Source organism: Hoplias malabaricus, chromosome 18 (genome assembly GCF_029633855.1).
Source record: "Hoplias malabaricus isolate fHopMal1 chromosome 18, fHopMal1.hap1, whole genome shotgun sequence".
Taxonomy (NCBI): domain Eukaryota; kingdom Metazoa; phylum Chordata; class Actinopteri; order Characiformes; family Erythrinidae; genus Hoplias; species Hoplias malabaricus.
Window position 1 is genome coordinate 15,929,485 of NC_089817.1, and position 24,142 is coordinate 15,953,626.

Genomic DNA, 24,142 nt, shown 5'->3' on the forward strand with positions numbered 1-24,142 from the left:
AATCCATCGCAGAGCAACACACACTCACACATTCACACTAGGGACACTTTTGAGTAGCGAATCCACCTACCAACATGTGTTTTTGGACCATGGGAGGAAACCTACATGGACACAAGGAGAACACAAACTCACAGACCTACAACCCCAGGATCCTGTATCTGTGTGACAGTGACACTAAATTCATTTCAGATTTGATGCTGCCCAGGCATTTTTTTTGGGGGGGTTTGTAAAGATGCAAACCTCTGTCATGGCTGATTATGTCTTGGTTGATCAACTTGAGTTAAGGGAGACATTTTATCACTGGGAGCATGTGCTCTACTTTAACAGAAACATGCAATTCTGAACAAGCCACGTGCTATTTTTCTCTTGTTCATGGCTGAGCTCTCTGCTCACTGAACTATATAGATGGTAGGAAAGTTTAAACACCCCTGATAAAATGTTTTGTTAATTCTTGAAGGGAAGAAAAGTATAGATATTCACAGAGAATGCATTTTTCTTTAAATGTTGATGCACAATTTCTGTTTATTTATTTAAAATAAACTTATATTCAACATATCAGCATTAAAATGGGTCAATGTGTGCTGTCATTTGGCTAAGGGTTGCAAAATGTTTGCACTTGACACTAGTATGCCAAAACTGGAGGGAGGTAGACTGGGTCGTGAGTAGTGTAGTGGGTATGTGGTCAGTTATTTCTTGCTGGAGGGCCTCACCGTTATCATCACAGGAATCAGATCTGATAGAATCTGTGTGAGCATCGCTGGTGCTGCTGTCTGAAAAACAGCACGCCTCCTCCACACCACTGCCACAATCTAGAAAGAAGTGGAAAACAGGATACACAAACAAATTCATATAAAAACACACACACAAAAACAACCCAAACACAACCCACTGGTCCTTAACATATTACCCTTTAGATGTCACAATTAATGTGTCAAGTGTGTGGTAGAAGAGGACTTTTTATGTTATTATATTGATAGAAATTGGATAGTGGATAGAGTTAATATTAAAAAAGTTAATTATATAAAAAAGAAAGATACATTGTTGGTTTGACCTCAAAATTAAGAGTTTTTGTCAGTGTTCGATGGCAAAAAGAAAATAAAAACACTGAAAAGGTAGTTTTCAACCTGTGCACACAGAAAGTGAATTGAATGGAAATGTAACATCTGTAACCAATTTCATTGTGGCTGGACAGAGAGGACCCATCATGTAATCCATTTCCAGTCAATAGCAATCTTGAAGGCAACATCTACACTTGTGAAACACTGTGCTCTTTTGGTTTGTTTAGAAGGTCCACGTCTTTTAAGGTGGAACTTTATGTTTGTGGGACAAAGCTTTTTTTTGTAAGTAGCTGAACATTAACTTCTCTGTACATTTTTATTCACTGTTCAAACTACCACATTCTCATACCACAAACTCATTTGTTCCTCTAGATGTTTTGTTTTGTAGCATATTTGGTCTGTGTTTATTTCTTGCAGTTAGCCATCTCCCGAATTTAGAGTCAGTTCCATATACAGCAAATATAAGTCAATATTACCCACCTATGAAGTAGGAATAGAACAATATCCTCTTCTCGGCTCATGCTTTTCAATGTTAAAGGTCTATTTGTTTTCTAAAAAACCTCAAGATTCCTTTCTCTGCCATGAGCAGAGAGAGAGCATGAACCTAGAATACTGGATCGAGACCCTTTGTTGCTTTAAAAGTTTACAGGCTCTGTACAAACATTAGACTAGTTTCGAGCATGCAAATAGATTGGAGAGCTAGCCAATGGCGAGGAAACATCCTTATCCTCATTTTATAAAATGTGTTTTTGATTAAAATGGTGTATGCTGCCTTTAATAATTCTGTTCTAACATTAGATGTAATAGATTAATGAAAGCTATTGAGAAATGGGACACCAAACTACCATGCAAGATTTGGCAGACCACTAAAGCTATCACCATAAAACAACTCGTTATGGGGAAATGGGTTACTGTCCATTCTACCACTGTGAGGAACACAGTATTGCAAAGACGACATGTTACTAAAAAAATTAAATAGACCCAAACTTTGACCGACTTCTAAAACTGATCTTCTTGATATTCCTGCAGATATTTGGGAAAGCAGGTCTCCTAAACCAGTATATCCATGTGTCATGAAAAGAAGGTGAAATTTTTAATGTTTCATCTTATTCTTCAGACTTCCATATACTTTTCTCTTAAAGTCCCAACTTGGGCATCTTCCAGCATATATAAATTACCACATGGACATGCAATCATATTAAAAACTTAATTTGCAATAATAGGGGTTTTTAAAGCTATAATTTACATTTTTGAATTGTCTTTTTGCGACTGGAGATTGAACAAATGAAGGTTGTTTTTTTGACCTGTGCAGAGCAACATACAGCAATTGTGACAATAATAACTCCAGACATATAAGGGTTAACAATCTTGTTCAAATGGTAGAACAGCAATAATGTGCATTTGGCCTAGGCTTGGAAATTGCTCTAAATTCAAAGTACTTCCTCTGTGGATACACCAATACATTAGTTATTACTGGAAAATATATTAATGCACACACTCTAACTGTACACACAGAATGTGTGACCACTTAGGGAAGGGGAAAACAAAATTAAAAACATGATTCTATTAAAACCATTAGCTTGATCTGTATTTCTAAGTAAGTAAGTAGTGTAAGTCAAGGACCTCACTGGTAATTTAGCTATTAATCATCAGCCAGTGCCTGACCCTGATGCTTGAATATGGTTCACCTGATAGAATCTTCTAACCTTGAAGGTTTTATCTGGTTACATTAAACTTAAATAAAAGCCCTATCCCAGCACTTGTCCTGCCACACTGCTGTCTACATGGGTACGACTTGTCGATATTTCATACTGACGGAAATTATTCCTTTTTGGCCTATTTCTAACATCAACACAATGCACTGTGGCAGATGCTCTGATTACTATAATCTGCCTTGTTGCAAAACATTTTACAAGTCTCTGGTCAATTCTGAAGAGGAAAGCAATTACTCTGCCATAAATGCAGAGAACAAACAAGACAATGGGATTCTTCTAAACTGGAGCTAATATTTTTTCAACTCAGCCTTTTGACTTTTTCATTCGACTGTTAATTTTAAAGTGATATTTAACCCCTGCATGAATCCACAGTGTAGCTGAATAGCAATGGCATGTTTGATGTTTGAACAGTAAAGGAACTGTAGGTAAGTGCTGAGCCTGGAGTAACAAATACAGAGTCTCTATTCTTCCTAGTACAGCTCAGTGGAGCATAACGATGATTTTGAAGTTGTAATTTTAACATAAAAATATTACAGAGTGTCCCTATAAATCTGTGAAAACCATACATTACTCAGATATGTAGCTTGTTTATATTCTTTAGCCAGTACTTTGTATTGGGCATGATGTGATATTAGGCTCATGAATCCCCGTTCAGACGAATAAGAAAACAGCTTAGTAGGGGGTCATAGTACCTCTTAAAAATAAACCTCAAAACACCATAACACATGAGAGAAACACGATGATGTAATCTCAAAGTACTCCATATACCCTATGTAGTGTGCTACGCGAGTCATGAAATTACTGAATCTAGATCTTACTAGCTCCTTGTGACCTCGGGGTTTCTGAAGCTATACGTTTACCTTCGTCCACAGGAGAAGTGACAAGGGCATTTTCAAAAATCTCCACCTTGGAGAGCGTTTTCGAACCATGTGGACAGACCCTTGTTTGGTGTAATTCAACAATAATCTTTAGAGACATTGTTGGGTAAAATTACGTTAATCCACTTCCACATGTAAACCTTGTTCTATCCGGCTTTAGGCTTAAATGTATTTTCAGTCCAATTTCACATCATTCAGTTGCATTTCTGATTCATTCTGTAGTCCATAATGCATATGTGCTGTTTAAGTGTCACATACAGGCAGGGGGTTAGATGTTAAAAGCCTTCTTTCCTTCATTACCTGCACTTCAAAGAAAGCTTTTCAGTCACCATTTGTTGGTGCGGGGGTAATTTTGATCTATTTACATTAGTGTGAGGTAACATTCTGAAAACAGGGAACAATATGCATAATTCCATCCAGATAAATGGAAGCTAAATTGGCCGAGGGGAATTATAGATGCCCCTTTGTGAGTCATTGGAAAAAATCACACTCTGTTTTTTTATTGCAGCATCTGCTTTATCTGAGATGAGCGAGGGTGTGTATGTGTGTTCATGCTGTTACCAGGTGCCCTGTCCATTTCCTCTCCATCTGCCTGATAGCCTCTCTCTTCCCACTCCAGAGCTTGGGCTCGGGCTCTGCAATCTTCATTGTTGTTTTCTTCATCTTCATCTTCGTCATCTCCATCCTCTTCTTCCTCCTCCCAGGGGGGCTTGCGAAGAGGGCTGCGCTCTGTGTGGTGAGCTGGCAATGACGAAGGCAGATTGGGGGCCACGCTGCACACGGCCACACCCCTCCGTGGGACCCCCAGGATGTGCGACCCATCCATGCTGAAGGTGCTCAACTGGGGTGGGCAGGACAAAGTGGCCAGGGCTCCACTCACTTCTGTCCTATCACCAGGGTTCCCCTGGCAACGAGGCAGAGTGTAAGCCGTAGGGCGCACCATGACCTGCGGGGGCCCTCCGATGCCCTCGGTGCCATAGAGACCGGCATTGCTGACACGCACGGCTTTGAACTCAATGCCCTCGGGACCTTTGTAGCCCGTTTCAGTGGAGATGCCCACAGCCTCACCCCGGGCCCAGTCTTTGCGCAGTACCTTTTTTCGGAAAGCAGCCAGCAGCGTCAGCAGCACAAGCACCACAAAGAGCAGCACCCCGATCCCAATGATCTCCCCAGGACCCACGTAAGACAGAGCCTCAGCCTGCAGGTCAGAGACATCCCGGGATGAGGGCTGCCCGCAGAACTGACCCTCAAAGCCAATCGTACAGTTACAGTAGAAAGTGCCAAACGTGTTGACACAAACGCCTCCGTTTTCACACTCCTCCCTCTCACATTCATTTACGTCCTCGTCACATCTGTGGGGGAGAGAGAGAGTAAGGCTGAATAATATATGGAAGTGTGTGCCCCTAGTAAAATTATATGTATTATTGATTTGAAATTTTAATGTAACGCAACAAGTGACATAAAAAAAAATATATCACATACTGTACAAACACCATTTCCAGAAATTTTTCACATTTTATAAAATGCAATATAAATAAGAATCTTTCTTCATTCATTCATTATCTGTAATCGCTTATCCAGTTCAAGCTCCCTGGAATCATTTGGTGCAAGGCAGGAATACACCCTGGAGAAAGTCCTTCACAGAGCTAAATAAAAATCTGATTTATACATTTCCTTGAAGATATATTTTACTAACAAAATCACATAAAATTTTCTGTGTTTTCAACAAACAACTGGCTGTGTTTTGTAAATATATACATGGTAGGATGGGGGCAAATTACAAGTAAAAACTCATAGAAAATTCAAGTTTTGAAGCATTCTAATATAATGGGGTTAATATAAATGTATAAAAGGAGTATTTAAAAAATGCTTAGCCTTTTCAAGCAAAACAAATTGCTCATTGCTCATCACTGTAAAACATAATTTGTAGAAATGTATCAAATATTTCAACCCAAACTTTATCAGTGCAATTTTGCCCAAAAAAAAAAAAAAAAAAAAAGTATGTCTTTTATCAGGGTGACAGGGTGGCGCAGCAAGTAGTGTTGCGGTCACACAGCTCCAGGGACCTGGTGGTGGTGGGTTCAAGTCTCACTCTGGGTGAGGAGTTTTGTGTGTTCTCTCTGTGTCTGCGTGGGTTTCCTCCGGGTGCTCCGGTTTCCTCTCACAGTCCAAAAACACACATTGGTAGGTGGATTGGTGACTCAAAAGTGTCTGTATATGTGAGTTTGTGAGTGAATGTGTGTGTGTGTGTTGCCCTGTGAAGGACTGGCCCCCCTCCAGGGTGTGTTACGCCCAGTGTTAAGCCTTACGCCCAGTGATTCCGGGTAGGCTCCAGACCCACTGCGACCCTGAATTGGATAAGCGGTTTCAGACAATGAATGAATGGATGTCTTTTATGAGCTGATTGTCTTTTATGAGATTACTGAGGAACTCTGTAGATTTCTGGATACCAGTTAATGTATGGTAGGACTGGTCACTAGTTTTGAATGTGTGTAGCCTTTTGAGTCCTCAAACAAACAAACAAACAAACAAAAACTGTTATAATTCTGTGATGAATACAGCCACATGGGCTTGAGTACTTCAGAAAAACTGTGCGTTTCTTTTCTAAAAATTATTGTTGTGTTTTTTTATGCTAATGACAAAACTGTGGCACGGTGGCGCAGCAGGTAGTGTCGCAGTCACACAGCTCCCCCTGGCCCCTGCCTGGAGGTTGTGGGTTCGATTCCAGCTCCGGGTGACTGTCTGTGAGGAGTTGGTGTGTTCTCCCCGTGTTCGCGTGGGTTTCCTCCGGGTGCTCCGGTTTCCTCCCACAGTCCAAAAACACACGTTGCAGGTGGATTGGCGACTCGAAAGTGTCCGTAGGTGTGAATGTGTCTGTGTTGCCCTGTGAAGGACTGGCGTCCCCTCCAGGGTGTATTCCCGCCTTGCGCCCGATGATTCCAGGTAGGCTCTGGACCCCCCGCGACCCTAAATTGGATAAGCGGTTACAGATAATGGATGGATGGATGGTTACAGATAATGGATGGATGGATGGATGATTTAATTTATTTCAGGGACCTGGAGGTTGTGGGTTTGATTCCCGCTCCGGGTGACTGTCTGTGAAGAGTTTGGGTGTTCTCCCCGTGTCTGCGTGGGTTTCCTCCAGGTGCTCCGATTTCCTCCCACAGTCCCAAAAACACATGATGGTAGGTGGATTGGTGACTCAAAAGTGTACTTAGGTGTGAGTGTGTGAGTGAATGTGTGTGTGTGTCTGTGTTGCCCTGTTAAGGACTGGCGCCCCCTCCAGGGTGTATTCCTGCCTTGCGCCCAATGATTCCAGGTAGGCTCTGGACCCACCGCGACCCTGAATTGGATAAGCGGTTACAGATAATGAATGAATGAATGAATGAATGACAATGCCAGGCCTCATTCTGTATGTGCTACAACAGCATGGCTTCATAGACGCACAGTATGCATCTGCTAGACTGACCTGACTGCATCATGAAAGTAGAATCAGGTAAAGGCAACCACAAATTTGAGCAGCTAAACTCCATTTGCAAAACTTTAACAATTAGTATCCTCAGTTCCCAAATGATTAAACAGTGTAATTAAAAGAACGGTGACAAATACACTTTCTTACATCTTACACTTTCTTACATTTTGATGTTCTCCAGCACAAAGAGACTTTGAGACCACTCTCCAAACCATACAGGATCCTAGATCCTGTGTTTGTCAGCGTAGCACACAGGTTTCGGTCAGGGGACTTAGATCGCTGTGTCAGAAGCTTAGATCTATGACCACTTGACCATTTTGTCGTCAATTCTATGATAATGAAACTAATTTTGTGCTGATCTGGACATATGCTTTGGATCATTATCCTACTGGAAGATCCAACCATGACCCAGTTTTAGCTTTTTTGGCAAATGCAGAGAAATCTCCTGATGCGTCATGCAATCAGGAATGGCATGTGTCCTAAGAATATTGCCAGGACCTTGGTAGGAGAAAAAAAAACAGACCCAATATATCACAGTCTTCAAACAAAAATGCCTAATCAAAGAGAAGAGAGTAGCTTAATCGCTCTTATTTTCACACAAAAGCAAACAGGAGTGTTGCTGAAGCGCTTAATTTTCCCCAAAACACTAGTTCCAATATTGCATCTCACAAAAACATTACAGACATTATAAAAAAGGAGGAGTTCACTAGTTGAAAAATAAATAAGACAGCTTGTAACACTCAAGTCCTAAAAGAAAACAAAAATCCATGCTGAAGTGAGTAAGATGAGTGTTTACAGGGACAGTCCTATGCATCAATGAAAACAGCCTGCGGTGGAAATATTTGGAGTAGCTGTATTTGTGAGAAAAATACATTACAAACGATGCAATTTTTTTAAAATTATGCTTGCAATTTCAAACAGGTTGTCAAAACAGTATAGAGGCAGTCACTTTCTGAATTTATAGATCTCCCCCCTTTCTAAGGAGCAGGAGCCTGGTCATGAATGAGTAGAAATAGCTGCCAGGCAATGTTGAAAGGACGGCTACCAAGTGGAAATCCTTTCCAGGAAGGACATTGATCAACCTGAGCTTGGGCTCCAGTTACACTTGTGTCCTCTTCATTTCTGAGTGTTTTTAATTTCTTAATAATTGCCTTAATAGCAGATATGGTCTCATCTATTTTAGTGAATTCTACACTATTTCTTTTTTCAAGTGAATCTGGCCTCTGTGTCACCTTACACGTATGTGAAATAGTAAGTCGTGTTAGTCCACTTATTAGCTTTTAAACGTAAGTGTATATAAATATATTAAAATAGGAATAAGAACATGCTTCAAATTGGGATACTAATAATGGTGACAGACACCCTACCACCCCCCGCCCTCATATATTCAGTTTGGGATTGAGCTAATTAACCAAGTTATTTCTATGATCTTTTACCCATTTTTTCAAACTGTGCTGGTTATTATGGAACTGCAAACTTAAAATAATGATGTATTTGCAAAATGGTCTGAAGGAATCTGTAATTATATGGCCCAGTGTGACATAACCATACAGCTAATGCAGTTAAAGCAAGAGATAGAGTTTTTAAAGATATTTTCTTATTTGCATAATTTAGAAACTTAGCATTGTGTTAGAAATGTATTATAATTGGACCAGTACCAATGGTCCACAGTAACTTGAAAAAACTTCATCTTCTATTAAATTTTAATTAGTATTTTTTCCCAATTTTTTTTCTTTTTAGGAGAAGTGTCTTTATTGCTAAATCTACTCGAGATCCTCAGGTGCAAAAAGTTTGGTTACCCCTTTTCAAATGTTAAAATTAACCTATTCATTTATCCTGATCAGGGTGAATATTGATCCTGAGCCTACATGACATGTAATCACTGCACACAAGACAGAAACATACACTGGAAAGGGTGTCAGTCCTTCACAGGCCATTATCATTTACCCAGTCAGTCAAACACTCTCATTATTATTTTATTATTGTGATTATTATGATGATTTTTTTTATAATTATGAACAAATGTGGGCAGCACGGTGGCGCAGCAGGTAGTGTTGCAGTCACACTGCTCCAGGGACCTGGAGGCTGTGGGTTCAAGTCCCACTCCTTGTGACTGTCTGTGAGGAGTTTGGTGTGTTCTCCCAGTGTCTGCGTGGGTTTCCTCTGGGTGCTCCGGTTTATTCCCACGGTCCAAAAACACACGTTTGTAGGTGGATTGGCGACTCAAAAGTGTCTGTAGGTGTGAGTGTGTGAAGGACTGGTGCCCCCTCCAGGGTGTGTTCCTGCCTTGCACCCAGTGATTCCCGGTAGGAATTCCGTGTTCAAGTCCTGCTCCAGGTGACTGTCTGTGAGGAGTTTGGTGTGTTCTGCCAGTGCCTGCGTGGGTTTCCTCTGGGTGCTCCGGTTTCCTCCCACGGTCCCAAAAAGTAAAAACACAAGTTGGTAGGTGGATTGTCAACTCAAGTGTCCATAGGTGTGTGTGTGTGTATGTGTTGCCCTGCAAAGGACAGTTGCTCCCTCCAGGGTGTGTTCCTGCTTTGCGCCCAATGATTCTGTGTAGGCTCCAGACCCACTGTGAACCTGAACTTGATAAGTAGTTACAGACAATGAATGAATGAATGCAGCAATGCCATAGAAGAACCACTTCCAGTTCCATAAAGAACCATGTTTGTTTAAAAGATGTGTGAGTGTGAAGAATCTTTTAAAGGTTAAAAAAAAAATCACTTGATGTAAAGATTTTAATTTAATTTAAAGGGAATGTCTACAATTGTGTGGAAACACAGCCCTAAGCTCTGCATCTTTTAAGGTAGAACGGTATGTTTGAGAGAAAATAAGGATGTGGCTGAGGTTTAACTTTAAGTTTGTATTCACAGAGACTCATTTGTAACTCCAGCTGTTTAGATTTGTATCACTTTTGGTAATACAGTTAGCCGTCTCACAATTTGGAGACATTTCCACCTTAAGTGATCCAAAGCAGCAAACATAAATCAGTATTATGAAGCAGGAACCAATCTTCATTTCAGTTCATTTTTTGGAGTTCTGTCCATTGCCAAAACAACCGTATGTAAATATGTGCTTCAGTTTTCAGATTTCAGAAGAGTCAAGAACTAACTAAAACTCATTCATAATTTTTAGAGAATACGAAGGAATTGTCATTCTTAAAGTTACTTCTCTTTAAAAGTTGTATGTAAATTGCAATCACAATAAACTCAGGGTGGTCAGTACAAACACCGGAAATCTTTTCTTTGTGTTTTTGTCATTTAAATGTATGTGCAAAATCTTATTCTGACAGTAGCAGGATTTTTGTTGTTTTTCTTTTCTTCGAGAGTGTAAATATCAACAAAACATTTTATTAGGGACGGCCAATTTGTTACATGCAAATGCAGTTCCATTTTCTTCCAGTTATTAAAGGCTGTTTAGTTCTAATTAGGCTTTCTGTTTTTGAGAATATCACTTATTTAATTCATTTCACAGGGTAGACATAAATGGTGAGACATGCTGCTTAACACAAAAAGATTGAAAATGATTGCAATATATATTAAACATGTCATACAGCCCTGAGAGAGAGAGAGTGGTGAGTTTGTTGTCGTAAGATCCTCTCTTGCCCCATCTTTTCATTCTTTCTAATCAACACAGCCCTTTCAGGCTCCAAAAGCAAAACTCCACAAAGGGCTTGTTGTTTTTAATGATTCAGAATTCCACATTCTGTAATTTGGGATGCGCAAAAAAATAATAATAAATACATAAATAAATAAATAAACTCCCCCACTGAGCCACTCTACACTAAACACAGCGTAATATTTCCTTTCAATTATATGTGCTTAAGAGAATTTCTAAATTCCAGATATAAGTGAATTGATAAGAAGAAGAGCGCATGGTTCAAAAGTGGAAGGAAAGTTTTGAAAACACATCAAACTTTTGATTAAAATGCTACAAAGTTAAGCAAATCTTCCATGCAAGAGGCTGCAATTACATGGTCCAATGTTGCATAACTTAAACAAACCAGTTACGTAAGGCAATTATACTTTGCGTTCTGAAGGAACTCAAAGCTCAGTGATATAAAACAGTTCACTCAAGTGTCAAAACTTAAAGTCTCCCTGCACTCAAACATATGTTTTTTTTTAATATTAAAACCACTCTGAATTGCTTATTTTAACCAAACAGACTAATGTACATTGCCATTTGTGTTACCAGAAAGTAGAATTTACATTTTTCCATTGAAAGCACAGCCTTTCTCAATATACCAGATGAAAAGTAAATCTCAGTTTTGACATCATGAATGAGCCTAAAACAATCAATCTACAGCATGTTTCATTATGCAAATGAGGGGATTATAGCTACAGATTTGAAATGAAATGTTTAGACGGGGAAATTAGGCATTAACATTTTAATGATAAAGTTGTTTTCAGTATACTGGTACTGGGGCCAGAGTGTAACTGATGATAATGTGGACCAGAGTTTTAATTTGAAGCCAGAATTTGTTACAGGTGCCAGGCGCATGTCTGCAGCCTTGAAATATTTTAGGCTGCAATACAATGTGGCTATTCAAAGCTACTGTTGGCATCTTATTCAAATATTCAGTTCCATTTTAAAGGGTACAGCTGTTACATGCTGCACCATCAATACCATTTATATCACAGTTTTATTGTTTTACTTGAGTTAGAAAATGATAGCAAAGAGAAATGTGTTGCTCTTTTTGCTTCAAAAAAGATTCTCTGAAATATAAGACTGCATAACTAAAGCTAAAGTTAACAAAATCCCTTTTTAAAAGTCCCAGTGTGGAGTTAAGCTTTACAGATATATCCTTAAGGGAGAAAAAAAGAATAATAAAAAAAAAAGCCTGAATCATTTTGGCTTCAGACTATGATGAGTGCACAAATAAAAACATGTAAATGGATTTAATTAATTCCCAAACTGCTGTTGCATGGCACATGAACTTATATTTACATGACACAAACACACACTTTTTTTTCGCCTGCATTGTTGGGCCATCACAAAGTTCAACAGACTTCTTGTGACAGTTTACTTTTACTAGCCTAACCCAAACCCATGTCCTTACCCTAACCTTAAATCATGCCTACACCTTACAGTCTAATGATTTATGACTTGGGGAAATTTGCACCCAAATTGGTCACAGATGTTTAGCTGTGCACACACAGCTTGTATAATCTCCACAGAAAAGCATGGAATGAGCTGGTATGCTTTGGAGTAGCTGAACATGAGCCTAGGCTCACCATACTCAATGTCAACCATTTGCTAAAGGGATATAAACTGCACCCCGCACCCTGCATTGATTTGAAGAGCAGTGGAACTGTGTTCTGTGGAGCGATAAAACTCTCTCCCATCATATTAGGGTGAGCTGCAGTAGTGTTTCTGATCCTGAACTAATCCAGCATATATATTCAGGCAGATTGAAAGTGAAAATAACCATTTTTATCAGTCCATCTATAATTACATTTTGACACAATGTCGGTAGGTATTCAAATTATGCCAAAAAAAAAAAAAGAAAAACAACAATTAAAAACAGATATACAAGCTTTGGTTCTGACAGCAATGGTATTATAGTCCTACACTGTCAGAAACAAGACACTGTACACGTTCATTTTTTCTCACTAAAAGTAGAAACAGTGTAAATGTACCCTCAAAGCCACAACAGTGTCTTTATGGACAAGGATCAATTGTGTATCATAAAGGCACACTACAAGGAAATCACAAAAATGTGAGTTTTCATAATAGAACCGGTTAAAAAAGAAAAAAAATTGATGGATTTGACACTGAGTATAAAATTAAGGCAACATACAAATCAACAATTAAAATAATTATTCATTCATTGTCTGTAACCGCTTATCCATTTCAGGGTCAAGGTGGGTCCGGAGCCTACCCAGAATCACTGGGCACAAGAAAGTAATAGACCCTGGATGGGGCGCCAGTCCTTCATAGGGTAAACACCTAAAGACACTTTTGATCACTGAGTCACCAGTCCACCAACGTGTGTTTTTTGGACTGTGGGAGGAAACTGGAACACCCGGAGGAAACCCACGCAGACACTGAGAGAACACACCAAACTCCTCACAGACGGGACTTGAACCCACAACCTCCAGGTCCCTGAGGTTGTGTGACTGCGACACCACCAAGCCGCCTTAAAATAACTAAAGAATTCCTAAATGTAGTATTATGTTCAATATCTTTGTAGTGATGTATGTAGTATTATGTTCAATATTTTTACATGCTTTTATTTGTTTGATGTAAAATCTTTGTACTGTTTAACATTTAACTATCATTCCACTAGCAAACTATTGGGGGTGGGGGGTAAAGAAAGAAAGAAAGAAAGAAAGAAAGAAAAGATCCTCTTATAATGCTAATGTTTTCAGATCCCTATTTAGCAATATTACACATGAAGTCAAGGTGGTGCATTACTTTTTTTGGCAAAATACCATACAAAATATGTTTACAATATATTTAATTACATACACCTGGTTCCCGTAAACACTACTGTATTTAGCATACAGTAACTCTAAAATATATAGAGAGAGAGTTTCAGGCTAAACAAACATAAATCCACTGCACTGCTGCCCTCTAATGGACAAACATTCTCCATTCACCTCACATTCAGTGACTCATTATAATGGAAGCCAGCACATAACACTAATTAATGCAATACCCATCAATAATTATATCCAACTATAATTACATTACGAGGAACTTAATTAAGAATAAGCACTACATGTGCAACGTGCAAATGAAAATGAAATGAGGGATTAGACACAGAGTGCAAGTGTGTGTATCCATATTTATGTGTGTGCAGTTGCATGGGAGGGTCTCACTGAGTGTAACAAAGACAACATTAAACTATCAAAAGTGTATTAACACTATCACTGTCCTATCATTATATTTAACAGATTTTGTGTGAACGCGTCAGTGATATGTTAAAACATACGTGTCATGCCCACATAATGAAATCCAGTCCTAAGAAGAAAAGTCTGTTTATCTTCTTGTTCGTCTTGATAAGAAATTCAATAAAACTTTAACAAACTTAATTGAACTAAATGAAATGTAATTAATTCATTAGTTCATCTTGTGCTTCATAATGGCTTCATTCTGATCAGGGAAATGGTGGGTCCTGAGCATAATAATAATCACTGAACACAAGGCAGGAATGTAAATTAATTGAGTTGGTCAATTATTTTGAGCTGGAACAATTGTAGAGTCTTGTCAGATGTGATCTTGAACACATCTATGTGTTAAAAATCTAAACATACTCTCAAAATAGTGTTAATTAGACCTCCATGACAAAAGAATTCGACAGTCGTGGGCTTCATGCTCATATTAGGAAATGATAGTTCTAGGTTTTCTAATGGAAAAATGAGCACCCTCTGTGTTAATAAAACAGCCCCAAAGTCAATATGTCTGTTTAAACTTTCACTTTCCTCCAAATGTCACTGGATCCTCTGAAATAATGAGTTGTTCTGGAGAGAAAACTTACACACTTACAACTGACATCATAAGGCTTATAACCACAGGAAACCTTGTGGGCCAGAGTATGGGAGGGGGCTGGGGAGCTAACAGGGGAGCTCCCAGCATTCTTGGCTTCCACCTTTTGCTAGTTCAGTGTTATTCTGGGGTTATTTTAAGGCAGTAAATGCCATTGTTTGGGTTTTTTGTGCATCTCTCTCTCTGTTTGTGTGTGTTTTCTACTAGGTGCGTAGGGATATGGTGGGATAATATGGGTGTTGGGGGCTCAGTTTTGACATAGAAGGGTGTCTATCTGCATGTGGTGCCCTTGCATCACACTACAGGTCCAAATTGCTCCTTGTTCCCTTTCTTCCTTTTTTGTGCCCTTTTATGGGTTCAGTAAAGGTTGTTTAAAGTGCAATGGCTCAGTTTCATTCGCCCACCTTTGATGAGGTCACAGTACCCATCAGGAGTCAGGTTGTGGGTTTGAGTCCCGCTCCGGGTGGCTGTCTGTGAGGAGTTTGGTGTGTTCTCCCTGTGTCGGCGTGGGTTTCCTCCGGGTGCTCCGGTTTCCTCCCACAGTCATAAAACACACGTTGGTAGGTGGATTGGCGATTCAAATATGTCCTTAGGTGTGAGTGTGTGAGTGACTGTGACTGTGTGTGTGTTGCCCTGTGAAGGACTGGCGCCCCCTCCAGGGTGTATTCCCGCCTTGCGTCCAATGATTCCAGGTAGGCTCTGGACCCACCACGACCCTGAACTGGATAAGCGGTTACAGAGAATGAATGAATGAATAGTAAACATGTTATTTGTGATAAAGGTAAAACAATATTATGTTGTTTTTTGGGTCCATATTTTGCATTATATTTATTTCTAAAGTTAATTTTGTGAAGTTTTAACACTTAAAAATCAGTGACAAACTTGATATTTGATATATCTTTAGTGTGAATGGGTTGGGCTGAACTACTGCTGGACGAACATCTGTCCTGGTTTTTGTGACATTACAAAAGTCTATAGTCTTACATGGGTCCAGTGAAGCCTCTGGGGCAGCCGCAGAGGAAGGTGTTGCCCACTGCTTTGCAGTCTCCTCCATTCTGACACGGTGTGGGAATGCAGGACGTGACCTCTGTCTCACAGCGAGGTCCCATATACTGTGGGGGACAGCTGCAGGAAAACACTGTGGGGTCACAAGCATAATGAGCAGACAATATGACAGCTACACAGGCTACAAGTAGTACTGTACAAAATATACATAAAATCTTTATTTTTTAAAGAGAGGCAGAATTGTTTATTAATACGGAGCAGACTAAAAGCCTGCGGCAAAATGAATAAAACTAAATGATTCTCCCTTGTTTTGCTCCTGATGTTTCACAGTGCTTATTGCAGCTTTAATGAGATCGACCTGATTCTCACATTCAGCTGCTTTCAAAGGTTTGCAAAATCTGTAAAGTATTAACATCCAGTCAGCGTAAGAAATTAAGATAAACCAAAACCGAGGGCTATTCTCAAAATATGATACAGTCAGGAAACTAATCATCATTAAAATTAATACTACATATTAAAATGTATTACAATTAAAATAAAATAATAATCAAAGAACCACTACAACAATTATAACACATTACAAACTAATTTGCCTGAGCTTAAAATGAACAGACTATAATAAAATTTGAAGATAACAAGATGGAAGACAAAAAAAAGATCTGCCATATTTTATTATCAAATAAATATTTTCAAATTGTTTAGGAGGGCTATACAGCCAAATTATAACTAATTCTCATCACCTTCCCAAAAACTTCTGTTACACAACATTGAGCAACATGCTGCTTTAATGTGCATTCCAGGTCTTACCACCGGAGGGCAGGCTGATGCATGAGGCCCCATTTTGGCAGGGTGCTCCAAGGCAGGGGTCAGGATAGAGCACGCAACCCAGCTTGACCTCGCTGAGGGCAGCTAACTCAGCATAGCGGCTCCTTTTATTCTGTAGAGGCAGCTGGTTTCCGTTCAGCAGGGCGGCTCCGAGGCAGCCTTGGAAGCCATTTCTTGGGCGTGGGGATCCCTGCCCGCCTCCAGCCTCAGGCCCCCCACGTACCACCTGCGCCCCGAAGAACAGAGAGCCATCGGCGGCCAGAGGCCAGAGCTGGACAGGGGCCCGGGCTGCCCGCCTTCGCTCCACATAGCTGTTGTCCAACGAGAGCAGCGTGTAGTTGCGGGTCAGCTCCAGGGTCACTGTGTGCCACAAGCCGTCATTGATGGGACGCCCCGAGATGCCCAGGGTATCCAGGCTGTTATCACAATCCAGCTGGAACCACAGGCGACCCTCTTCAATCTGAACACACACATTAAGGTGGCATTAAAAACTAATATTTAGTGCACATTATCTAATCATTTGCTGGTCATCACATCTTGCATAGACCACATTTATGTAAAATTCAGCAAGTACACAGCAATTTATTTAAAAGTGTAGCAGTAAACTGCATTAAATATACTTATTTTTGGTCTCTCTAAATGATGTGTTTACTCTCCCTGAATACAACAACAAAATATTGCCAGGGTTTCCAAATATTTGCATAATCACTTACGCTCATTCAACTGTGCTGCTAGTCAAGTTCCAGACAGCTGTTTATATGTTTAATTTTCTCATTGGTGCCCCTTAGTGGTTTGGGCCCTTGGGAATGCAACAATAAAATATTTATTAATTTACTCATTCATTTTCTGTAACTGCTTTATCCTGCTTTGGGCCACGTTGGGTCCAGAGCCTACACAGGATCATTAGGCACAATTCAGGACAATGACTGGACAGGGTGTCAGTCCTCACAGTGGCCCAATGCAGGGTTTACATCCTCAAGAACCTAGAACTGTGTGACAGTGACACTACCTGTAGTGCCCCTGTGCCGTCCAGCAACAATAAAACTATATGATAATTGGGGTCTGCTTAGATACAGTGAACACTAGTGGTTTTGTCATTTCACATCTTAAGATGAAGTCCCAACTTCTTATAGCTTAACATAGCCAAAGCACAATTTTATTTTGTGTTCACACTCGCAGTTATGTTTCACCTCTTGTCGCTGAAGTCGCTCATCTCCCATTGGCTGTAAGCTTCTGAATTCCAGTGGGCCTTTGGTTAGTGGAGATAAAGCATGTAGGACCCTGCTCCATTCCCCATTGGTAATCGGCACATTGCATAAAGTTGAACTTTGCTCATCGCCAACTCTGCCCACTTGGCACCACCAAAATTTGCGCTGCCTCCTGTTGCCAGAAATCCCCAGCTCTCACTGAAAATGAATTATGTCTGGCTGCTGTGACAAATTGCATCGCTCCCGGTGTGAACGCAGGGTAAAGCACCGTGGAATGTTTTGCAAACTAAATTTATTCTCTCTAGAAGTCTTCAACACAAAGCAGTCCTTATGGTGAATTCCATTAAACACTAATACACTTTACTCACAACATTTCACTGAAAACAACATTACAAGGAGTGACAAGGAGGAATAAGAAAGCAGAGGAACCAGAGAGAAGACATGGGCACCTTGAAATTAAATGTCATAGATATGGAATTCCATTCAGTCTTGAGGACTCATCCTGAATTAAATCCTACTGCTCTATCGATTGTTCTAGTCCAGCTCACTTCGAGATCTGCTGCAATGTGTCAAAAACTATACAAGACCAAACCGTCAGCAGTTCGCTCTTTCCTTGGCCAATAAAAGCATTAAAGCATGTTTCAGACTGAGGTGGCTGCTGTAGTCTGTGTCTATTTGTGAGTGACAGAAAGAGAGGACCACACTTCCCATAATGATAAGATGACATGAATGTTCCGACCTTGTTTGTGCATTCTATAGGACATCAAAGGGGAGAGAGTCTGATCCTAAGCTTATGCAGCTTCTTTGAACTTGAAAACTTGAACGGTGAAAAATTTAGTTGTGTTTTTAGGTATTAGGACAATGCATTAATTCTGTGTGGAAGCTTTTTTAATTCTTAATAAGGACCAAGGGCCTTTATAAAACATTCAGAGGTGAAGATTTTATTTTAAAATGAACTAATGTAGAGTGTTTAGATGTGACTGAGTGAACTGCCGTGTAACTCATTAACTCACTCAAGTTTAACAAACTGCTTCAATGAGGGGCATTATTCTGCACTTTGCAGCAATTATACCTGAGTTTTTTTTAATCAAGCAATAATTAAAAACATGATCCTAAGTATAAATGTATAATTAAATTCAAATGTGTTTTGCAAAGAAGGCTCCATAAATCTCAAACATGTCAGAACAACCTTTTTTTATATTAAATGACTAAGAATTGTTTTTTTTGAAGAAGGTGGTGATGAAGGTGTCTTTATGGTTACTAAGGTTTACGTTAGATTTAGATGCAGGCAGAAAACACACACAGAAACACATTATGTCATAACCTTATGTCTATGTTTTTTCTTGATCTCTTTGTGCATGGGTGTGTGGGTGTGTGTGTGTGTGTGTGTGTGTGTGTGTGTGTGTGTGTGTATGTCTGTATATACACTGACCTTCAGCATGGTACAGGGGTCAGCGCGGGTGTACATGATGACTCCTCTGCTCTGCAGGGTTCTGATCTTCAGGCCCAACTTCATGTCCTGACCCTTACTGTTGTCAGTCACTCTGTATTTAATGTAGCTATTTCCAGCAAAGCTCAGAGATGTCTGACCTAGCACAACACATTACAGAGGATACAACATAACATAAAATAGAAGACACAACTCACTAGAATCTAGAGGATACAAAGGAACAATAAAATACAACAGAATATAAATAATAGAACAGGATATGTATGCATACCAAACTGAGGTGTAATTATGCCATTTTCTGTTCCCACAAGACTAAGAATAGTGAATCCTTTCAAAATGTTTTAGGGCAAAATGACCAGTGGTGGACAAAGTACACAAACCATGTACTTGAGTAAATGTACAGACACTTGAGGTAAAATATTACTCCAGTAAAAGTAGAAGTCCTTGTTGTAGATCTCCACTTGAGTAAAAGTACAAACATATTTCCCTTCAAATGTACTTAAGTATCAAAAGTAAAAGTACCACAAAGTATTATGGCTCTAATGTTCTATTTTCATTTTTGTAACAAGACTCATGATTAACCCATTGTTGGTGAAAAGGCTCTAGCGTCACTCTTGGTTCCCCAGACTTTTAATAGAATGTCATTAATTAGTCTGACACTGAACACAGCAGAAATTAACCAAAGATTAAATACAATGAATGATGTTATATCATGTCACATACACCCAAAATGCTGCCCCTCCAAACCAACAGAGGATGCTGTCTCAGAGTATTAAGCCCAATGTATGCCTGTGTTGAACCTATGCCATAGGCAGCGCAGGCTGGTGTGCACCTCTCCGGAAACATAACTTGTTGCGCCTATGCAGACCACGACGACTCTGAATGGTCTGCAGTCGGATGAACATGGTTCGAGTTGCTCAAGTCAAGAATTTCAGAAATATTAACTCCTCTATACTCCACTCAAAATAGTGCACTTTAAATAGTTGTAAAACTAATACCACTACAACACTACATTGTGTACTACATATGATTGAAGAAAATGTTTGAAATTCAGCCCTAGTTGTTTGGCGGTGTAGATGCAGACACCAAAGCAAAAGCAAAAACTTTCACTTGTGCATAACATTTGAAAACTTGTGTATAGATTTGGGTTTATTTTTTCTTGCTCCTCAGGCTCCCGCTAGAGCAGGGGTCGGCTCATTGATCCCTCTGATGCGGCTCAGTAATTAAAATGTATTTTATTTTAGTTCATTCATTTTCAAAATGTAATTCTATGAAGATTATGGCGATCTTGTAACATCTAAAATATTTTAATATTTAAAATATTTTGTCGCTCTTAATACACGACACAACTTCCAATGTGCGACACCCGCCCGTTTGCGGTTTCTTAAATTTTTTGACAGCTGACTGCACGGTGCTAGTAAAAGGATGACGGCACGCAGAGAGAGGACAGCTTTTGTGTTTACTGATAATTTAATTTCGGCGTTTTTTTCCCCCATTACTACAAGGACTCAAATAGACATTGAGTATTTTAATTAACCGTCAACCCAACATCTTTTTTTCGGATTTAAAATGTTTTGTTGCATGCAGAAATGTTATTTCATTTTTCTGTTATGCGCAGTGTTATTTCATGTAAAATTTCAAAAGGATTTTGTGGCGCCTAGTGTTTTCTTTACTGTGTGAAACGGGTCCAAATGGCTCTTTGAGTGGTAAAGGTTGCCGAGCCCTGCTCTAGTGCAATTAATCTTTACAGCACTGTACTAACAATGGTTTCTACCCTCCTCCAAAAGTTACATTTCTTCAATGCTGAGCTGAAATTGTTACAGGTCAGAGAAGCACCACAATGATCTTGGAGCTGTACTTTTAAGGTTAACAATATTATATAGTGTTCCTTTAAACTCTGTTTCGTCATCAAAGTTGCAGAGTATAGTTTGAGCTATTTCTGAGACACCTGTTTCAAACAGGCTTTGGTTGTGTTTTTCTGACTTTTTACCTGATGCTTTTTCTTTTGTCTTTTGGACTTTTGGATCTCTCTGTACTGATTTTTGGGTTTTGGAATATTTCTTCTGGTTTTGACCTCGCTTCACATATTTTGTTTAATAAATCTTCAACTGACTCTCGCCCTCTTTGAGTGATTTGTGACATATACAGATCCATTAACCGTGTTTATTAATGAATAGTAGTTATTGATGACTCAAATACAGCCAAATACTAAAGGGTACAAAGCATTTTATTAATTAGAAAATAGTCCTAAGAACAGAAAGTGATTACTTACAGTCTCAAATTGCCCAACAGTTGATTAAAACAAAGTCTGCCTTTGGTATTATCGGTTTTAGGCGACGAAACATTGTCACTTGCAGATACTATGTTAGTTTGTCTTCTTGCAACGGTGCCGCTTTGTGTCATGTGGAGAGCTGTGCGGAGTAGGTAGATTTGTTCAGACACGTTAGTTTTATTCACACAGAAACTAAAAGGAATGGCAGATTTTCATGATGTAGTGGGGTAAAACGTAAGATATTTGACTTTGAAATGTAGTGGAGTAAAAGTCACCCTAAAGTAAATAGACACCCAAAATGGAAATACTTTAGTAAAGTACAGATACATGAAAAACGTTCTTAAGTACAGTAGCTAATTATATTTACTTCGTTACTGTCCACCACTGAAAATTACTGATACCCTAAAAAATTAAATATTAAATAATTTTAAGAAAAAAGAAATACTTTCTTTTCTCTGACATGAACATTTCTGTCTTCTTGGGCTTTAAATAGGAGGGCACCTACATGTAAAACTGTTTGTCATCAATGTACATGATTAAAACCAAACAACAGTTTCAATGACATCACATTTATTGTACAGGGAATGATAAAAAGGCACTAAAAGTGTCTGTACCAAAGTAGCAATATACAGGAGTTGGACAATGAAACTGAAACACCTGTCATTTTAGTGTGGGAGGTTTCATGGCTAAATTGGAACAGCCTGGTGGCCAATCTTCATTAATTGCACATTGCACCAGTAAGAGCAGAGTGTGAAGGTTCAATTAGCAGAGGGTAAGAGCACAGTTTTGCTCAAAATATTGCAATGCACACAACATTATGGGTGACATACCAGAGTTCAAAAGAGGACAAATTGTTGGTGCACGTCTTGCTGGTGCATCTGTGACCAAGAAAGCAAGTCTTTGTGATGTATCAAGAGCCACGGTATCCAGGGTAATGTCAGCATACCACCAAGAAGAACGAAACACATCAAACAGGATTAATTGTGCATGCAAGAGGAAGCTGTCTGAAAGGGATGTTCGGGTGCTGACCCGGATTGTATCCAAAAAACATAAAACCACGGCTGTCCAAATCACGGCAGAATTAAATGTGCACCTCAACTCTCCTGTTTCCACCAGAACTGTCCGTCGGGAACTCCACAGGGTCAATATACATGGCCGGGCTGCTATAGCCAAACCTTTGGTCACACATGTCAATGCCAAACGTTGGTTTCAATGGTGCAAGGAGCGCAAATCTTGGGCTGTGGACCATGTGAAACATGTATTGTTCTCTGATGAGTCCACCTTTACTGTTTGCCCCAAAGAAGCGTACCACCCAGACTGTTGCATGCCCAGAGTGAAGCATGGGGGTGGATCAGTGATGGTTTGGGCTGCCATATCATGGCATTCCCTTGGCCCAATACTTGTGCTAGATGAGTGCGTCACTGCCAAGGACTACTGAACCATTCTGGAGGACCATGTGCATCCAATGGTTCAAACATTGTATCCTGAAGGCGGTGCTGTGTATCAGGATGAAAATGCACCAATACACACAGAAAGACTGGTGAAAGATTGATTTGATGAACATGAAAGTGAAGCTGAACATCTCCCATGGCCTGCACAGTCACCAGATCTAAATATTATTGAGCTACTTTGGGGTGTTTTGGAGGAGCGAGTCAGGAAACGTTTTCCTCCACCAGCATCACGTAGTGACCTGGCCACTATCCTGCAAGAAGAATGACTTAAAATCTCTCTGACCACTGTGCAGGATTTGTATATGTCATTCCCAAGACGAATGGACGCTGTATTGGCCGCAAAAGGATGCCTTACCCCATACTAATACTAAAATTATTGTGGTCTAAAAAAAGGGGTTTCAGTTTCATTGTCCAACCCCTGTAAATCCAAATGGTTTAAATATGGAGCAAAATAATGAGCAGTTATTTAGCTTAGCAAACCGCACAGCATTGCAAATAATTCCTGTTGTGAAGGTTCAAACAGCACAGTTATATTGGGATTAGGGAGAATTTTTGAGTCCAGTGACATGAAGAATGTGGTGAATTTGAATTAAGTACTTTCTCACCAAGCATTCTTCTGGGTGTAATTCTATTCTGGTCTGGGAAACACTAACAGACTGTGAGCGCATATTTTTCCATGTACATGGCACGTGGGCTCGTAACAGCAGATTTGTACAGAACAAGTGGGCAGAATGTGTCAAAATTATGCCGGAAACTGGCGCAGAAGGTCTCCATCTGGCTCTCAGAGTCACTAACCTGAGCACTCGTCCAGTGTGCCGGGCAGACATTGGCAGACAGAGGGCGCTGTGGGGCCACTGCGTACGCACTGCATATCTGCTGGACAAGCCTGGCCTTCACACAGCTCTAAAGATGATGGACATATTCCACCTGCCACAGGGAGAAGGGAGGATGTGTTAACAGCAGCTGGCATGCCCCATAAACTAAACAGTCATTAATCAGGGACTACACTCTTAAAAAAAGGTACTAAATTATTCTTAGGGTGGTACTCCCTAAGGTACATCTTAAGTATGATTAGATAGAGAACATAAACCATTCATATTCCATTGCATTAAGTTTATAAGATACATTCATTCCATCAGCAATATACTCCATTTTTATTTTCTTATTTGTATCCAGTAATCTAAAATCAATTTCCTGGCAGGTACCATACTGTTTAAGGTATCTCACTAATTATTTAAGTAGATTTGTAAATAGATTTGTTCCTGCAAACTTCTGGTAATAGACAGTAAAAGTTTACAGCAACCTGCTCGTGTAGTA

At 39.7% G+C, this 24,142-nt stretch overlaps 1 protein-coding gene across 1 annotated transcript in view; it reads right to left on the reverse strand.

The window, feature by feature from the left end:
• Positions 1–24,142, reverse strand: part of LOC136675188 (protocadherin Fat 3) — a 104,057-nt gene that overhangs the window by 11,390 nt on the left and 68,525 nt on the right. Inside the window, exons 23-28 of the mRNA XM_066651615.1 lie at positions 23,621–23,752; positions 19,085–19,242; positions 16,427–16,904; positions 15,599–15,752; positions 4,213–5,003; positions 711–809 (exon numbers count right to left, since the gene is read on the reverse strand). Of these exons, the coding sequence (XP_066507712.1) occupies positions 711–809; positions 4,213–5,003; positions 15,599–15,752; positions 16,427–16,904; positions 19,085–19,242; positions 23,621–23,752 (1,812 nt within the window). The remainder of the gene's footprint in view (positions 1–710; positions 810–4,212; positions 5,004–15,598; positions 15,753–16,426; positions 16,905–19,084; positions 19,243–23,620; positions 23,753–24,142) is intronic.